Genomic DNA, 20,479 nt, shown 5'->3' with positions numbered 1-20,479 from the left:
GCAGAAGTCATCCATCAAGGCAACCAAAGCTGTCTCTGTACCATCCAGACTGAAATGGATCTAGGTAATGGCTTTGTAGCAAAGCAATAAAACTGAATTAGATTTGTTATTTAGTATTAATGATTGAATACAACTTATCTTCTTTCAATTCACTCACTCATCTTATATTAGAGAGAGAGAGAGAGAAATAGAAACAATATTTTAATTAAAAAACATTAAATGCAATACAGATCGTATATGATATTTAATGCATTAACAATATGCATAAAAGAACAAGCAGTTATGTACTATTCTCCATTTCTAGGGTCATAAAAACCAACATTCTGGATCTCTCTCTGTTTTCAACTGTAGTACATTTGCACTTCTTGTAGTGAAACTTATGAAAAGTTGCAAATACATTTGATTGTGTTTAATGTCAAAAACATTGTTTCCACGGGATTTCTATAACTACTTTGGATTTTTGTTGTGCTAGTGCTTATGACTTCCCTACATGGAAATGTACACAGTTGTTGACAACCCTGTTGGTTAAGGATGGATGAAGTGCGGCCTTCCAGATTTACCTGAAGTGAAAGCCTCCCCAAAAGTATTCCTCATCACTGGCTATGCTGGCTAGGTCTAGTGAGAACTGCAGTTCAACATTATATGGAAGCCCACATTTTGTCCACTCCAGCTATTTACCAATGCAGTTCCCTACCAGATTAACATGTAAATAAATTTTAAAATTCTTATCAACAAAATAGATTTTCAATGCTAACATACTACAGCATGGTTCAGGACTAATGCTGAAAGCATGTTTAGTAGTCTTATTTTGCCACCTAAGGGTACCAGCCCTATAAATGCTTTTTTTAAAAACGACTAGAGCATTTGGGGACCTCCCCCCCCACTCTTTCTTCTCTCAGATAATTCAAGATGGGCTTAAAATCCTTCTTTGAAAATTGCTATATAAGCTTACTGCTCATAGAACTGTGAAAGATAAGTGATTATTGACATAGTCCACTTGTCTTAACAACTGCTCAGAGGGTTTTTCTTCTAAATACAGTGGTACCTCGGGATACGAAATACCCAGGTTACGAAATTTTCGGGATACGAAAAAATCCCATAGGGAATCATTGTTCCTGGTTACGAATGTTTTTTCGGGTTACGAAAAAACTTTTGGTGCTTTTTTCGGCTTTTTCGCACGGAATCGCGGCTTTTCCCCATTAGCGCCTATGGCAATTCGGCTTACGAAGGCTTTTCGGGTTACGAAAGCGGCCGCGGAACGAATTAATTTCGTAACCCGAGGCACCACTGTATGCAGTGTACATTTTGCGCATATGTTCTAAAGGCATTAAAACAACTACTTCCTTCTTTAAATTGGCTAGGTTTAAATGAGCACGCCATAGAACAGGGTTTCTGTTTTTTATCCGGCCACTCCTGAAAAATGCCAAGAAAAGAAATCTGTGAACTTATAGAACACTGCAGGAAGAACTTTGTGGTTCCCTGGGATTCATGAAAATTTCCAGATTTTCCACTTTCTGCTATGTGCAATGTAAACAAAGCCTGTGGGCATACACACAACATACATATTGCAAACCCTACATAGATTCCTATCATGAATTGTGATTTGATACTGCAATACAATACCTCACAAAAAGATCAAGAAATATCTGAAATAAAGGACTTTTGAAAGTCAAGCACTTCATGATACAGTATATGCACAGAGGTGTTCTCCCACCTCAGAATTATGTTTTTATATGTAAGCAAAATATTCAACAAAATGTTCTGAAATGGAAGACCCAGTACACAGCAAGTGGTTTTAGCTTTATACTTGATTACAAAGTCTTCTGTACTGTCCCTCCTATTTTCATGCAGCATGGCATAATTCCCCACCCAAAACAAAAAATAAAAGTTCCACAGTTATAGATTGCATGTTTACAGCATAAACCTGAAAGTCTTCAGTCTGAAGTGTACTCATGGAACAGTTAGTTCACCAAGTTTCTTACGAAACAGGAAGATTTCTTCTGAGTACTTCTTTTGAAGCTGGAGCTATACTGTCTGGGAAGATTACTTCAAATTCTATTATTAAGTCGCCTCGCTGGTCAGGATTTTTCGGAAATGGTAAACCATATCCTATAATTCTTCTTCTCATTCCAGGCTTTACAACTTCATTTACTGTCATTGGTATGGTTCGACCTTCTATTGTTGGTACATTAATTGAGGTGCCACATAAAGCCTGGAAAATATGCAATATTAAAATGTCAGGAGCAGAAGCATATATTATATCCAAACCACATAAAGTGAATACAAGTGTATGAAATATAATGAGAAAAGGTTAAGACACATCCTACAGAACACTGGACATACTTCAAGTAACTACTATTAAGTAAAGCCCAGTGTCTAACTGCCGCAAACAAGAAACTAACTAGTACAATTTACACTATATTGCCCAACTTAATATCACAACACAACCTGAATCTTGTTTACTTAAAATAAAGTTCCAGTGTTTTCAATTACTGTAGCCCTACTTTCCTAAATATAGGCTCAGTTAGAATAGCAGTAGGGCAGCTATGGCTCTCCAGATATGGGTTGACTGCAATTCCCATGATCATTCAGTTTCCTATGCTGCCTAGGTCTCATGAGAGCAGAAGTCCAACACAATTTGGAGAGTCCCTGCTGAGTACCCCAGAGTTGGACATATTAAACTGACAAGTACAGAGAGAAAATTTCAGTGGGTAAAATGCCAAACTTCAGTAAGAAAGTAACCAAAGCACATCACTCATTATTCAGAAAAGAACACTTAAATTTAACAGCAGAAGCCGTAGATCTAGCAGTTCCAGAGGGCCACTGACAAGGAGCTTCTTGTACAGACCAATACCACTGATTTTCTTCTTGAGATATAGGCTTAAAACTTGAACTTCCACTGCACCCATTTTTAACTGACAGAACAGAATGAAGCAGTCTCTGAATGCATGGAATACAGGATCCATACAGGTATAGGAATCATATAAGCCTTTCAAATTGGTTGGTTACATTGAAATTTACCCCATAGTGAGGAATGCTGGTAATTGTAGTCTGATAATATTCAGAGGACTGTACAATTCCCACCCTGGCCTATATGAACTATCTTGTGAAGCTTTTGAGTACCTTCAAATTCTCAAATTGTTTGCCACTTTTAAAAAGAGTATATAGCATACTAATTTGTATTAAAAATTAATATGAAGAAAATATTTGATTTGCTTTAGAGATATGAAAAGAGCATATGACATATTATTTTGTAATAAAGTTAAGAAGAAAATATTTCATTTGCTTTAGAGATTGGTACTTGTCTGTCACATTACATGACATATCACATCATAGTTACATCTAAATTTGGAAAATGTTTTCCCTCATACAAATTGAGAAATGATTCTATTTTGTTTTATTCTATATCAGGATGGACAATTTCATCAGGTCTGCGGGTCAGTTATCTTGCCCTGAGAACCTCAGGGAATTGCACAAATATGCCTTGAACTATGTCTTGCAATTCCAAAAGGAATCAGAGGCCAAAGCTAGAAGTGTCTGGAAGTCCACTGATATAGAAAAATTTATCTAATGTTAAGAAGTATGGCTGGAAATGTAGCTGGGGACACCAAAACAGCTTTAGGAGAGAAACATGTTTTCTTATGGCCATACTTTGCCCATTTGGTTCCAGACCAATAAGTGAAGACACACAAAATACCCCCACCAACCCCCACAAGTACCCCATAATCCCTACTACCCCTAAATACCTCTTCTCCTCTGCAGTCCCTTCTCAAAATGGCAACAGAAAGTGACATATTATCACTTCCTACTACTGTTCTGAAAGAGACTGCAGAGGAAAATGGAAGTAGTTGGGCTTACTATGAGGAGAGGTGTATGTATGGAGGAGGAGTCTTTTGTTAACAAGAAGAATGTCAGGACAACTGCAATGGTGATATTCCATGCACATATTATGAAATGTTAACAGCACACACACACACAAACAAACTCACAGGGCTTAAGAGAGAACTTACCTCCCGTAAACTAATCTTCACAGGATAGACAATATTGGAACCATCCCTCTTGAAGTGTGCATGTATTTTATCTTTAATAACAAATACAATATCAGCTGGGATGGTATTAGGTGTTTCATCACCCTCTTTTGGGAATGTAATTTTGGTACCCTCTTTCCATCCTCTCTTGATATCAATAGTAAGTATTTTATCCTCAGTTCGGACGCTTCTACCATCTGGGTTGAGCCTTTTTCGGGAAATTCTCATCCTTTTGGTACAACCATGATAAATCTCTTCTAATGATACCTTGAGTTCATGAATAACAGGGGGGTCTTGTTTACGACGCAGTTGGCTACCAACACTGTTTCTTTCCCTTGGGAATCCATTCATACTAAAAGTAGTAAAGGAACCAAATGGATCTCCATCAACTTCCATATCTTCTGTGTCCCTGCTGCCAGGCATCCTTCTACCGAAGAAGATTTCAAAAGGATTTGCGCCACCAAAAAATGCTGCAAATGTAGCATGTGGGTCTCCATGAAAAGAGTACCGGAAAGTACCACCTTGCCCATCTGGTCCTCCAGCTCCTCCTTTCAGACCTTCAAAAGAGTACAAACAAGTTTGAACAATTTCAACTTATATACTGACACCTGCTCATTGGTGCAAGCAACAATTTTAAAAACTTAAAACATTTTAATGAGCAGTCTAGATTTTGTTTAAACAACTCATCTGACTGTTACAGACAAAAAGGATCTGTACATTGGTGATACAGTGGGCCAACCCAATCACAGACCTCCAAGAGGGGGGAAATAAGAGGAGAGGTTGGAGTTTGGGGTCGGTTTTGGGAAGCGGTTGAGGAGAAAGATGGCAGCGGAATGTCAGAAGTAAGAGTTCAGGGAGAGTTATAGAAGATAAAAATTGTGGCTTTGAAGGCAATAGTGAGCTAGCATCATGCTGATACTTTCCAACAGCCTTTGATTAATTATATGACTTGTTTTTGTTTTAACCTCTTCTTAAGTGTTATTCCTTTCTGTAGACTGTGAGGATATTGGTCATATACACTTAAACCTGTTTTTGTATTTACTGTTTGGATATATTTTATATTGTGACGGCTTTTAGCTTTTAACAATAAAATTTCTCTACCCTTCATATACACTTAAACCCAGAACCACAAAGAACAGACATGCTAATCCAAAGGGGCAGCCACTTTAGGGGCAGCCATAAGTAATAACTCCAATCTGTGGCTCATGATAAAATGGCAAGGTGGATGACAGGAGTCCAGGTATAGATGCTCTGTGAATAACCTGGTAGGGTTAATCAATCACAAGTAATGGAGACAACTCTCCAGCTCTCTGGCCAGCCTGGAAATACCAGTTAATAGATTCTTAGAAGTCTAGGACAATAATTTTGGTGGCTAGTAACTCTTCTAAGTTCTGATTTTAAAAAGCTCAAAGTAAGCACAAGACTAGGCCACACATCAATTAAAAATGACCAAATCTTATGCATCTTTATTTGGAAGGAAGTCCAACTGAATTTAATTGCACTTACTGTATCTGAAGTATAAAAAGGAATGAACCTCAAATCTGCACAGCTCTAAAGTACTACAAACAATACATGCAAGATTTAAAAAGAGATCTTGCAAAGTTATGCTATCACACTTATGATGACAGTTATGTAGACTATTTTGAGCCTGCCATTTCTTCCTACATCATGACACCCGCCTACATGCTGTGATTAAATTTCACCTACGCTTACTTCCTAAAATTAAAGTTTTTGCAGCTTTCTACTCTTTCTACAAAGCAACAAGAGGAATCTGCTTAAGACTCAATGTCATCTTAACTCTTTATTATTAAATATCCATTTGCTTCTTAGCAACAATGAGCTTAACAACTTAGTTGTCACATGTATGAAAAGATTCAAGTTGTAGATAAGGCAATAGGTTGACATAGCTTTAAGCTATTGGTATTGAGCCTCCATTTTGATTTTTTTTAACTTAACAATTAATCCTCCATTTTGTTTTTGTTTTTTTACTTAACAATTACTTCCACAAATCCAAATATTTTCATATTCCAAGGGTATATCTACTACAGAATTTAGCAATATACATTACAGTGAAGTATATTTTATCTACATAACAAATTGGTAAGAATTCTGCCTGTGCAATTCACGGATGAAACTAAGGACCTCTGATTTCTTTTATTTTAGTATTGTTTTGGAGAGGCAATGATTGTTCTGAACTATTCTGGGAGTTCTGCTGAAAATGATTCATATAAATAAATAAAAGTGGATGCTGATAGGCCTGGAAGCTAGTCAGTTAAACTAATATGATTCATATGCATAAATATTCACACAAAGAAAGAGTGAGAGAGAATTAGAGTTTGCACCAGTTCTCCAGATGAGAGGCAATGAGAGTTAAACAGGTAGAAAATATAAATTCATGACATGGACATACTTTCAGTTCCACAAGAATGCTTGGAAGTGCAGTTTTGTTTTGTTTTTTAACACACTATATACACACAGCTACACTTCCAGGAAAAATAGATGTTTGTTTATTTTCTGACATCCTAGCAAACCAGTTAGCTAGTTATACAATTTAGATATTTGCGGTATCCTAACCCATGCATTATAAGAAAATCACTAGCTTTACAATATAAAAATAGTGACATACTCTGTTTGAATAACCATATGCACTGCCACAAAATCTAGTGTGCCTAGTCCACTCTAATGAAACTGTGCAAATTCAGAGCACCACTGTAAGCACAGCTAAAGGTGGAAGCCAAGGTCATATCAGCAGTCTGCCGGAACAAGAAGAATTTTCATTCTCTCCTACTCTCTGTATCCTCCCAAAAGCTGCTTCATATGCCCCTACAACACTTCACAGTAGATTTTCAGGGTGTGGGGATAGCAAAGACTAGATGGAATCCATCCTCTACATCTCCTTGATGGATGGAAGGTGTTCCACCAGAAGAATGAATTAAATTGGATTCTAAGTATCCACTGGGCTGGATCCAGGCATACAGTATACTTTTCCTATCTGTGTGAGTTTGGTTCTGGGGTTGCCTGTGGATGGAAAAAAACCTGACACTCAAAAGCCCCATATTATTCAATTGGTGGTGACGTATGCGTGGCCATTGAATAATATGTGGGTGTGGAGAGCTGCGGGTACTCCAATCCGCAGACAGCTTGCCCGCCAATGTGGCAGGCCCACTGTGCTAGCCATTTTTAAAATAAGACACATCAAGATTATACAGAATAAAGTCAAATAAATTAAGTATGATTAATTTCAATATATGTCCACTGTTAAGTATATGTTTGAATCCAACTAAAAGAGTCCACCTTTAAAAATATTGAACAGAAATCCTCAAACAATCTGTTTAAACTAACCTTAAACAAATAATTGTCTAATTATTGGATTTCCATTAAAACTTTCTTCTTTATGGAACCCAATGGAACAATCATATACACACAATCATAGAACAAGCTGTGAAACACATACTTGCTACTCTCATATCTTATTTTCAGAAACAAACAACAATCATGTAATATTAGAACAAATTTTTACAAGAGTACATGATTATTTAATCAGAATTCCACCAAATGGCAACATAGTACCTTACACTGAATAAACTCACAATGTCAATCGTTTTCACCAAATATATACTGAGATGCCATAAGAGTACAAATCTGTAGTGAAGATTTAAGATACCACAGTGGGCCATTGGTATCTGTGGTTCCTGGACATACACACCATGTGGATACCAAAATCCATGGATGCTCAAGTCTCATTAGATACAATGGCATAGTAAAATGGTGTCCCTTATATGAAATGGCAAAATCAAGGTTTACTTTCTGAATTTCAAAAAATATTTAAAAAAAATATATGAATTCATGGATGGTTGAATCAGTGGATGCAGAATCAGTGGATATGGAAGAATGATTGTATTTACATCTAAATATACAAATGTAGTACTAACTAACAGGTAATGACAAGCCTGCTGACAAACTACACCATGTGCTTGCTTGAATGACACGTCCTAGAATAGATAATGAATAAGTTTTGCTTAAAGGACATCAAGTCTCATCACTATTTATACAAAAAGAGCCATAGACCTTTTGTGTGACTATGCTCTGGGCACTGGCAAATTTCTATCAGTTACCAAGATTCACAGCTGCATCAATTTAAGATACTGTCACTCATATTTTACACAGAAGTGTAAAGTATAGGCTTTAGAGTTGTCACACTTGCTTCCGTTCATGTTAACTTCTTGTTTTAAGAATACAATCAGTTCTAACATTTAATGGAAAGAAAGTGCTTATAGGAGCAAGAACACACAGAGGAAACAGAAAGAAAATCTTAGAAAAAAGCAGCAATGAAAGGGAGAGTAAAAAATGAAAAAAAAAGTATAAATAATCAATTACAAACAAATCTGTTGTCACATTACTGCATACTTCCCATAGGTATAAGAGAACTACCAAACCTGGAAATGCACAGTCATTGAAACAGAACTAGCTTTTCTATTGTTTATTAGAGCACTGGTAAGCATGAGTATATTAGGATTTATCTACTAAGCAGTAGTTCGTAACTCAAGCATATCTTCTTGAAATTAAAAATTCTGTCTCAATGAGGTGAAATGTTCTACTAAAACAAAAGTATTGAGTGACTCCAACTTTTTCAGTTTTTGAACAAAAGCGTTTTCAAAATCTTCAGCAGAATCTTCAACTATAAAGGCTCTCTTCTAAGAATTTTTAAAAAATAAACCAAAAATAACTCATTTAAAAGTTACTGCTTTAAGCAAAACACAGAGTTTCTCTGGGCCTCATTCTCTTGGAACATTAACACTGTTTACAATTAAGCTGAAAACTTTTCCTGGTATTTCATGACATCAGGCAAATTCTTTCCTTTCGAGGCAAGATGCCAATATTAGCTAAGTCTGGACACTTGGACTCTGGCCAGTAATGACTGTCTTCCAATAAAAGTTTTATTTTAATGCATATATAGTACAGTATGGTATTCTGTGTCACTGAAAGAGTAGGAAAAATATATCCATTTAACAACTAACGTACAACCAAATGAAAGACATCATTGCAAACATTCGTGTAAAAGAAATCCATTAGGAGCCAATAACAACTTTTTAAAAGGTGAATAAAAGAGAAATGTCATGAACAGAACATGTAAGTTAAATTAGTACATATCACAGATGACAGAAACATGAATCTTCAAATTATTTTACTCAGATTTTTAGTTCAAACCTGCTTATTAACTGTTTAGCACAACTGAGATGTAATTTTCTATTGTAAACTACCACAAAAGTAAAACAAACAAACAAAAAACCCTTACCTTCTTCTCCAAATTGGTCATAAATTTCTCTTTTTTTGGGATCACTCAGCACCTCATAGGCTTCTGCAATTTCTTTAAATTTCTCTTCTGCATGAGGAGATTTGTTCTTATCTGGATGCCATTTAAGGGCTTGTTTTCTGTAGGCTTTCTTGATATCTTCATCAGATGCCCCCTTTTCAATTCCAAGAACGGAATAATAATCCTTCCCCATCTTGAATATTCCAAAGTTTATTTACTTTGATATAAAAAAGTATTTAATTTTAACTATGAAGTGTTGCTGGAAGATCGTTTAACAGAAGTCACAAGAACTCTATTTGTGTTAAAGCAGCAGGCAGACTGCTCATCACTTTCTCTTTCTCCCCCTCCCTTGTCACTTTATACAGATAAATATACACGGTGGTAGAGACACTACCACCCAGAGCCCTTTACACTACGTGTCTCTTCTTTTTCTAGAACAGCAAATGCTCTAAGACGTCACTTCCCAAACTAACTACAGCCAAAACTCTGCAGCATTTTCTGGTTGTACAGTTAACTATTCAATGTCCATTCCTCTTTGCAGATGAATGAAATGGTTATTTAATAAGATTATGCATCCATTTCCTCTTCTGTATAAACCTGTAGATTACAGAGAATGGTCAGATTTTAGACAACAGGATAAACAGCTAATCAGTGTGAAGATGGTCGTTGTTCTATGAATAACAAATTCTTAATTCTTATTGAAAATCTGATTCTGTCAATAATGAGAATCAGTTTGCAAGACAGAAGGGAAAAAAGCAAGGTTTGTGAAATGGGCAAACCTGTATGAGCGCTTTTGGACATGCAAAGACACCTGCCCCAAAGATCCAGAACAGATTGACATTCAAATAGTCAAGCAGACCCAGTTTTTACCATTTCCCATGTTCTCCCATTTCTGCATGTTGGACCAACACCTAGAAGAGGACATGCAAAAGGAAAGGAAAGGTAATCATGAGACTTGACATTCACATGACCCACTTTCAGGTATTTCAGGATTAAAATAAAAATATAGGGTGGCTGACACTTGGTCTCTCAATAGCTCACACTTCTTGTAAACTAATGTATGTTGATCAACAACGGTCCTCTAAATGTTTTTAGACTACCACTTGCAGCAGCTTGCAGTCTTGGTTATAGTGGCTAGGGCTCATGGGGTTGAAATCCAACAATATTTGGAGGGCCACAGTTCCCCACTCCTCCTATAGTTTAAAGTTAAGAAAGTCAATGATTATAATGATTAAACTCACACTATGGCCCCCTCCAAAATGTCCATCTACATGACTGTTAAGAAACAGCCTTGTAATTTATGCTACCTCTAGCCTTCTTTGTTAATCTGGATTGTTTTCTTTGAAGCAACCGAATGATGATTCATATGCTCCTAAATACTTTATAATTGGAAGCTGATAACTTAATTTCAGTTCAACTTGCTGAGAGTATTCTTATACCACCAAAAATAGACAAGAGGTTTAAGGGAAACAGAAGCAAATGCTTTACTCTAAAATCAGACCAACAGCCTATCCATATTAAAATAAAGACCTTCTGAAATCTTGTTGCTCATTGCTGGAAGGGCAAAGAACTGAACCTACATACTTCGTAACTCTTTATATGAGCCAGCATGGCATAGTGGTTTCTGCAAAGCGCTCTACATGGGGCTACCCTTGTGCCTAGTCCGGAAACTTCAGTTAGTTCAAAATATGGCATCCAGGTTGGTCACTGGAAAAAACAGAAGTTACCACATAACACCTATTTTAAAATTACTTCACTGGCTGCCTATTAGTTTCCAGGCGCAGTACAAGGTGTTGGTAATGACCTTTAAAGCCTTACATGGCTTTGGTCCAACTTATCTACAGGATCGCCTCCTTCCGTACAATCCACCCCACGCACTGAGGTCCTCTGGGAAGCATCTACTGTAGCCTATGAAGACCAGGCTGACTGCAGTTACCCAGAGGGCCTTCTCTTCAACCGCTCCCAGATTATGGAATGGCCTGCCGGAGGGGATCCCATCATATTACCAGCTTGAACAGCTTTAGAAAGGCTGTCTAGACAAATCTCTTCCGGCAGGCCTTTCCTGAATAGCAAATCTGATCACCAATTGTATCCACCATCTCACTGAGTACTCTGTAACCTCGTTCGCCCGTCCCCTTATTTTTATGGATTATTTTAATGGCAGTGTCCCCTTATTTTTATGGATTATTTTAATGGTAATGTGTTTAACTGATGTTTTAGGGGAGGGAGGGAATAATTGGGATATTGTGTATTGTATGGATTCCTTTTACAGTGCACCCTTTTTATACGCGGGGAATCCGTTCCAGACACCACCCCGCATAAAAAAAAACCCGCATATGCTGAAGCCCCATTGAAAGTAATGGGACTCATGCATGGTCCGGTGGTGCGGCGTCACAGGTGCACGCCCCATTAAGCTTAATGGGATGTGCTGCCGCTTGCGCCCCAAGCACTCCCACAGGCTCCCTCGTGACTTTCGGTGTATGCTGAAAGCTGTGTATAGTGCACCCACATATGGCGCGGGTGCACTGTAATTGTAAGCCACCTTGATTGTCTTTCTGATAGAGAGGCGGGGTAAAAATAAATCTTTTATTTATGATTATTTAGTGGTTTGAGTGTTGGACAGACACACTGAGAAACGAGAGTTTGAATCCCCACTTAACCATGGAAACCCACTGGTTGAGTTTGGGCAAGTCATATTCTGTCAGTCTCAGAGGAAGGCAAAGGTAATCCCCCCCCCCTTCCGAACAAGTTCTGCCAAGATGGCCCCACAATAGGTTTGCTTTAGAGCCACCATATGCTGGAAACGACTTGAAGGCACACAACAACAAAAACAACATGGGCTGATATCTGCTTAATAACTGAAAGTCCCTAACCTGTCTTTTTCCAGCTAAATTTAACTTGTAGATCTCAATGGAATCAGGTTATGAAAAAAATTATTTCACCCAAGCACTGTTTTTTGTTTGGTTTTTAAATTAAAATGCAACTGCTGAATTTATACAAGGTCACTGATGTGTAGCTCCCCAGATAAGGGAAGCAGGGGAGACGGGACAGGACAGAAAATTTATCAGGCATAATCCAAAGTGTTGGTTATGACCTATAGAGTCTTATTGGGGGAGGGGGTCCGATAGACTGTATCTCCCTATAATGACCCTGTTTGAGTTTTATGATCCCCAGTGGGAGGCCCAGGCCTTCTCTCAGTCCCACCACAATTACAGACAAGTCTGATGAAGAGACAGGAAAGAGCCTTCTGAGTGGCTGTTCCCAGGCTGTGAAATCCCCCCCACACACACACACACACACTGCATTTTGCTTTAATTATGTTATCCATTGTTTCAACTGTATTTTTGTTTTAACTGTCTTGGGTCCCATATTGGAAGCAGGCAGGATATAAATAAAATTTAAAATAAAGAGCAAAATGCAAAATCAAGCCAGTGCTTCAGCATCAGCATTTTTAGTGTTCAGGAACAATGCAACAAGCTGCTTCTTATCTGTGCACTCCTCAAATGCTTGATTGTTCAAGAATCCTACTAAACTGATGCTATTTTCATTCGCTAGTTGGAAAATTTAGCAGCACAGTGGTCAAGAAAACCTTTAAACAAACTAGGCATATCAATTAACAACATAGCTACATTCTGTGCATGTCAGATACAAAAGCAAAGGGCAAAGATGTCTGAATAGTCACTTTGTGGAACAGATAATCTTTTAGAGATGATGCTAGGACATTCTTATTTGAACCATCATTTCATGTTAAAGACATGGGATCATTTCAGTGGCTAGCTGCTTATTCATAGTATTTGCTGTATTATTCATAAAGAAAATGGCTTCTCTTTTCCAAGGGTATTAAAAGAACTGGCAGAAGTAATCCTAGAGCCATTGGCAATAATCTTTGAGAACTCTTGGAGAACAGAAGATGCCTCAGCAGACTGAAGGAAAGCAAATGTTGCTCCCATTAAAAAAAAAGGGGGGGGGAGATGACCCAACAATGACTACCCAGTTAATCTGACATCAATACCATGAAAGATTCTAGAGCAGATCATTAAAAAGAGAGATAGTAAGCATTTAGAAAGGATGCCATAACCACAAAAAGTCAACATGGGTTTCTCAAAAACATGTCATGCCAGATAAATCTCTTTTTTTCATTGAATCACAGGGAAGGGAATGCCGTAGATGTAGCTTATCTTCATTTCAGTAAGGCCTTCGACAAGGTAGCCCAAGATATTCCGACAAACAAGCTAGTACAGCACGCCCACTCCATACATGGCTTCCATACATGGTTTATGTGGAAGCTGCACTGCAATACTTTTAATGGCGCGCGTGGCCGCCCCGAATGCACATTGTGCCACCATATGCACGAGCCCTATTCACTATAATGGGCCTCGAGCACAGGCGGAATTTTCCTTACATGGGGGAGGGGTCCGGAACGGATCCCCCGCGTAAGGCGAGGTTCCACTGTAAAATGTGAGCTAGACAACACTAGACGAATTTGTAATTGGTTGACTGGTTGAACCCAAAAGGTGCTCACCAATGGCTCCTCTTCATCCTGGAGAGAAGAGACTAGTTCGGTGCCACAGAGTTCTGTTTCGGGCCCAGTGCTATTCAACATATTTATCAATGATTTGGATGAAGGAATAGAGGGCATACTTATGGAATTTGCAAATGAGACCAAAGGGGAGGGGTTAGGATGTAGATCCATGAGGCCACTGCTGATGCTCAACTTTTAGTGTAACTCAAGATAACTACAACCAAAACAAATGTCCACATGGGGACTGGTTACCTCACCGTCCCAACCTAACTCCCTTGGGTCTAGGGCCTGTGCTCCGGTTTCTCTCCTTCAGGTTCCTCCTCTTCGGGCACTCTGAGTCCAGAACACCAACCCATAAGCCAACACAGCCGACTCTATGATTCTATGGTCAGAGGTTATTAAGGACACATTCCTATAGAGATGCTGGGGGGGGGGGTATAGACAGAGGCTCCATAATTCATAAAGAAATGCTCTGTGGGTATAGATTCCAACTCTATGATTCTATGGTCTAACCCCTGCCATAAAGAGATACTTTGGGGGTATAAGAGGCTCTGTGATTCATAAATAGATGCTTTGGGGGTATAGATTCGGACTTTATGATCAAAAGTTGTTAAGGACACTGTCCTATAATGTGCTCAAATGGAACTCTACACAAATAATATACAGAAATAAAAGCTTTAAAGCAGGTAGATTTCCCAGTACAAATCTGTAAGCATTTGTAAATTTGTAGTTACATATGACACCCTCCCCCTTTTTTGCATTGTTCAATCACAAATTTATTTAGGACAAATCCAAGTGTGTAAAGGCAGCAGAATGATGAGCAAATGACACGCCAAATTCCAAAAAGATCACATCTATAAATATACAGATAGACATAAGTGTCACGGCAAGGAAACCACATCCCTAGATCAGATAAACGTCTAGAAATTCTACCTAGTACTATTGCCAGATAAGCACACATATGAAGGAGAAATATTTAATATAATCTCAAGGAAAAGCTATGTACACAAGCTGCATACTGAAAATCATGAACACTTGTACAATAAAATTAAATTATAGGAATCAAGCAAAAAACACATTAAGGCATGTCCCTAGGGAAGTTTACCACAATCCTAAGCATCTAGTCTTCGGCGAATGGAGCCAGCCTAGATTATATTTAAGTACCGCTTAAAAATTCCTCCTTTTCTCTCCTCTTCCTAATTACTGAAGGAAAGTTCAGCCCTCTTTAAGTTTTCGAAGTGCATTCTGCAAATTGTACTATTCCACCATTCTTTGCAAGGAGGGCAAATTCTTTGTTCTGCAGCATTTGGAAAAGCCTTTCCAATATAACTAGACACATTTTCCCTTCACAAAATCAATACAACAACATTTATTACCAAAGATTTGCCAGACCAATTTTGTTCATTTTATTAAAAAAAACCTGAAGCTTGTGCACTGTAGATGTGCAAAAACTTTAAAACAACAAAAAAGTTCAAAACTGAGCTTTAATAGCTACAGTGGTTCAGCACCAAAGCAAGTGGCTGTCTCTCTGGTTCTTTTTACTTTTCCAGCTTGGGGAGTGGGCTGCCAAACAATAAAGCAGCTACTCTTGCAGTAACAAAAATGTGTTGGTTTTTGTTGGGTAGTGCTTAGATAGCTGGAATCTTGATGCCATGGTGGGAGGACTGAGGGAAGGGGTAGATTTGAGAGGCAGGTTTGACGCGAGACATGGATGGGATTAGAGCAGAGCAAAGACTTCAGATAGGAGAACAATACAAATATAAAGCAACAGTGGGCAAATGCCAAGAGCCAGGGTGGGCATACGTCTGCTCACAACTCACCTCAGTTTTAAACATTTATTAGAGTGTACTAAACAGCCTAAACAGGAATAAGGGTTACATGGCCCTCCAGGTATTCTGGGACTTCCACCACCCAACAGCCAAGGATGATTCAAGCTGGAAGTCCAACAGCTTCCAGAGGATTATGCATTTCTTGGCCTGCATTAAAATAACGAAAGAAATAGCCACTGCTCTTCATAAAAAATATTTCATGATGGGAACTGTAGTTATGCAGATGTGAATCCTGACGCCAAACTGAAATAAAGTAAATAAGATATATTCACCAACACAGGACTAGGAAATAACAACACTTTTCATAACTACATCATAGAAAATATTCAATAGGCATTCTCATGCTCTCACAGAAACACATTCCACAAAGTGTTCAAACAAACCACTGTGTCAGTTTCAGCACAAAAAGCTGTAAGAATCATGTGGCACCTATGACACTGAAAAGAAGACACTTCTAGCATAAGCTTTTCACCCCACATCATCAAATGCACAGAGTACAACAATGGCTAATAATGCACTATCTGAGTGAAACACAACACTGTACATGGGAAACTTGGGTATCACTGAAATATATTATAAGAAAAATATCATGTACAAATAAATAAATCATAGATACATGTATGAACCTGCAAAGGACCTTCTTCTTATGACTCCTGCGTAAGGAGACTATGTTCATATAGCATCTGTTACAAATAGTTTTGTATATTTGCCTGAGTTTACAAAACAAAACAACCAAAAACAGGTTCTTCCCTCTACTAGTGAGCACATCGTGACCTTTCTATGAGAGGAGCTTGCTAACAGGATGCAAGTCTTTGTTTTCATAGACTCATAGAGTTGGAAAAGATCACAAGGGCCATTCCAATCCAACGCCCTGCCATGCAGGAATAGTTTTAATGGTTTAGATTAAATGTCATGAATTAAATATTCATGTAAAAATCAGCATGATGAGGGAAATAATAAGTCACTCAAGTTTCTGCACCATTCATATCTAAAGTCTAACTAACGTCAAAAGAGACATGTGGAAAAAAAGTTGAACTTTTTCCTTTCTGTGATCATCTACACAGGTAGTAAGTTATAATAAGAATTAGAAGCTTATGAAGGAACTGATAGGAACAGCTTTAGTAAGAAGATAGATCTGTCTTTGGGTATTTTCTATTTTCTTACTTCTAGTCTTGCCTTTGTTTTAAAAGCAAAGTTAATGGGTGGCCCTTGTATTCCATCCTCCATGCCTTTCTACCATGTCCTGATACAGCCTTCTTCCTAACACCTTCCCAAACTCCTAAAAGGATGACAAGAGAACTGGGAATTGATGTTTTCACCTTGCATTCAATCTACCAATTTCAGATGAACGCTGCATAAGAATTTAGTTAAGAAACATCACATTCAGGGTCTGTTTTCATCTTTCTGAAAAACTAAAATACTCTGAAGGAACGACAAAGCAATTTCCAAGTCTGATTTGTTTCAAATATTTAAAAATGAGACAGCTTATCATGTTCTGGAATGGAGTGGGAAACAATTTTATGTAAACATCCTTCCTTTGACTTTTAGTTGTCAAATAAAAGCTCCAGTCAAGTGGTGTAAGGATTCTTTGTGGCAGGGCTAACATGGAAAACATAAATAATTGGCTCAATAGAGAAGTGTGATGTAAGTGCATTGAAGATATAGAAGAGGTATCCTTACTACTGCACAGATATACTGATAGTATTTTAATAATATTCTATTAGAGTTCCATTTTTGTAAGTAGAATTTGGTTATTATCCTAAAAACTAAGTGCATGAGCTAAATGAAACTCTTATGAATACGTTGGCTAATGAAATCAAAGAACCAGAAGATTCCTTGTTGTTATTGTTTATGCAATTTATATAGCATACAAGCAGAACATTTTTACTCAGACATTCAGTTCAATGTCATACAAAGGATACTGAATACTGAGCAGCTTAAAATTAACATGACACAACAACTGCAAGCACTCTATGATAAGCATCCAAAGGGTTGTGTCCTGAAAACAAAGAATTTCCTCTTGTTTTATTGTTGTCTCCATGGTTGCTGCATCACAAAAATTTATCAAATGAGAAATGTTAGTCTTCCTGAACAAATGTTTGTCAGATACTTTTAATGTAAAGTATCAAATGTTTCAAAACTATTTAAAAAGAGCAATTATCTGAGGGAAAGGACACATCCTCCTACCTCATTCTGAAAATAACTAGAGTTCCAAGAATTAAACAGATTTCAGTGTGCCTTCTTTCTCCTTTTTCTTCCTTCACTGTCATTGTGCAGAGAAATTCAGAAGCCTCTGCTTCTGTGTTACACAACTTTGTATATCATCTGAACCTAGACAAATGGAGGTTAACCTCAATTAGGCTCAGTACAACAAGTCAACTTCATATCATGTGTTTATGAAGATGGCTTATTTCAACTAATCCATTAAGATTAGTCACCACTTAGAGTTCCAGTGATAGGCTAAAAAAATTGGCTGATCTGAAACAGAAGTGGATGTTCCTGCTCTCCTTGCAGCTTTACTGGAGGAACATGAGGGGAATAATTTAAGTCCAAGGCTTGGTAAAATCTATCCTTGTAAAACAAAACAGCTTAGAGCTATTCCCAAACAGAGCCAGCATATGCAAAAGGATCTTGTAGCACCTTTGAGATCAAATGAGAGAAATAAATTGGTAACATAAGCTTTCATAGACTTAAAGCTGGAGCAGATGGGCACGAAAGAGTGGTCTGAGTCTACTCCAGCCGCAAGCAGGTTGGGACTCTGCTAACTGCACAGCCCAATTTGTGTTGCAAGGAGCCGGATTATCCCAGTCCCTTTTCCCTCAAGTCCAAATACAGTACAGCTTTGGGCCACTTTAGAGATGTGCATTGTTTAAACACAACGACTACAAAGTGGCTAGAAGCTGCTTCATTTGGCCCACCTGTTCCAGGCCTAAATCTACTCCATCTGATGCAGTTGTCACTGTAACTTAATCTCTGGAATATTTCAAACAACTTTCAGATGGCAACCTTATACATACTTGAGATTTAATCCTACTGTACTATATTCAGTGGGGCTTATGTCTGGATAGAAATGCAGAGGATTACACAGAAAGGGGACATTTTAGGCTTATCCCACTATTTTATTCCAAACAGATTTTGTAAAAAATTAATGCTATCAATACTTTACCAAAAAAGGAACAGCTTACATTTCATCTCTGGACATGTGAAGTATTCCTGGGAGAGGACTATGTTTCCAAGTATCCATGCCAGATACTATCAAGGGCTTTTCTCCACCCACACAGAGGAGCATGACTCACAGTGCTAAAGTTAAAGTTTGCAGAAGTCTGACTCTATTGCACTGAAAAGTTCTGTTAAGAAGTGGCTGGATCCAACAACTGCTTAAAGTTAATGAACTGACAGGCTTGTGGCATGTTAGAATGGATACAAAAGACAATGAGTGACTTTGAAATGTATTATCAAATCAACTCACATATTAGGAATGGTACAGAAAAACAGCATCTTGATTTCCATAACTAGCCTTTCAATAGGGTTTCAAAGAAAGTTCTCTTCAAAAACATAAGATCCTCTGCTGGATCTGCCTGAAAGTCAATCTAATTCAGACTATTGCCTACAGTACCCAGAGGGCTGTTCATACAAAGTCCAGAAGCAGGAGTACAAGTATTTATTTATTTATTTATTTAGGTATTTATATCCCGCCCTTCAGCCCTAATGGCTCTCAGGGCGGCTTACAATTATTGTTTTTAATCAGACAGTTCCCTGCCCTCAGGCTTACAATCTAAAAGACATGAAACAAAAGGAGAAGGGAATGGTGGAGGGAAAGGGGATGAGGTCCAGTGGTTCTTCTCTCCCTCTGAGGCCTGGACCAAGGCAGATGATTGGAGGGAGGGCTCTTCCTTCTTCCAGGCTAGCCCTGATGGAGCTGGACCTGCCTGGTGAACTCCCTCACCGGCCGAAAGATGACAGTTATGAGGGCGTACAAAAGTACAAAGCCACCCTTCAGTCATAGCACACTTGTACGAAGAGGCCTACCATCTCCATTATTTTACGTAAGTTATACAATAATATAGTGAAGTGTTTTACACTAATGTGAAAAATAGCACATGTAGAAATGTTTTGTACTTTATGCTGTTGTTCTTGTGTGCCCCCTGACTTCTGGTGACCCTAAGGGGTTTTCTTGCCAAGATTTATTCTTCCTCAGAGACTGAGAGGGTGTGACTGGCCCAAGATCAGCCAGTGGGCTTCCATGGCTGAGTGGGGATCTGACTCCTGGTTTCCTAGAGCTGTAGTCCAATGCTTAAACTACTACACCACACTGGCTCTCCCTGTATTTTATACATGCTCAAAATATGTTTCTGAATCTGTTAGAAGATGGCTTTGTCCCTTTGTCCCTGCAAATAAGATCAAGAAGAGCACTGCATGCACATTCCACTATGACTGGACCCAGAAGCATTCTGAAGCTATTAAAAGTCATCTTGAGGAAACCTTGTCATCACCATTATCACTCCATGCACACATGTGTTAGAAGGGAAAATGAGTTCATTTTTAGAGGGGAATGAAGAATTTATTTGGGTTGGGTCAAGCATATGGGACTAAAAATGTAGGGAAGGATCCACTTGATGTAACCAAAAGATGCTCAGATGAAGGTCAGAAACATTATAGGAATCAAGTAACATTCTTTAGACTCAGCTGGTATATGTAGAGAGGTCTTGTAGCACCTTTGAGACTAACTGAAAAATATTGGCAGCATGAGCTTTCGTACAGCTTTCATGTTGCCAATTTCTTTTTT

General features: G+C 38.2%; 1 protein-coding gene across 1 annotated transcript in view; it reads right to left on the bottom strand.

Annotated features, from left to right (window-relative positions):
* Positions 1–1,296: 1,296 nt before the first annotated feature.
* DNAJB4 (DnaJ heat shock protein family (Hsp40) member B4) overlaps positions 1,297–20,479 on the bottom strand; it is a 26,323-nt gene continuing 7,140 nt past the window's right edge. Inside the window, exons 2-4 of the mRNA XM_042464225.1 lie at positions 9,325–9,939; positions 4,011–4,585; positions 1,297–2,212 (exon numbers count right to left, since the gene is read on the bottom strand). Of these exons, the coding sequence (XP_042320159.1) occupies positions 1,979–2,212; positions 4,011–4,585; positions 9,325–9,535 (1,020 nt within the window). The 5' untranslated portion in view covers positions 9,536–9,939 and the 3' untranslated portion in view covers positions 1,297–1,978. The remainder of the gene's footprint in view (positions 2,213–4,010; positions 4,586–9,324; positions 9,940–20,479) is intronic.

Source organism: Sceloporus undulatus, chromosome 4 (assembly GCF_019175285.1).
Source record: "Sceloporus undulatus isolate JIND9_A2432 ecotype Alabama chromosome 4, SceUnd_v1.1, whole genome shotgun sequence".
Taxonomy (NCBI): Eukaryota; Metazoa; Chordata; class Lepidosauria; order Squamata; family Phrynosomatidae; genus Sceloporus; species Sceloporus undulatus.
This window is presented reverse-complemented; position numbering and strand designations above follow the sequence as displayed.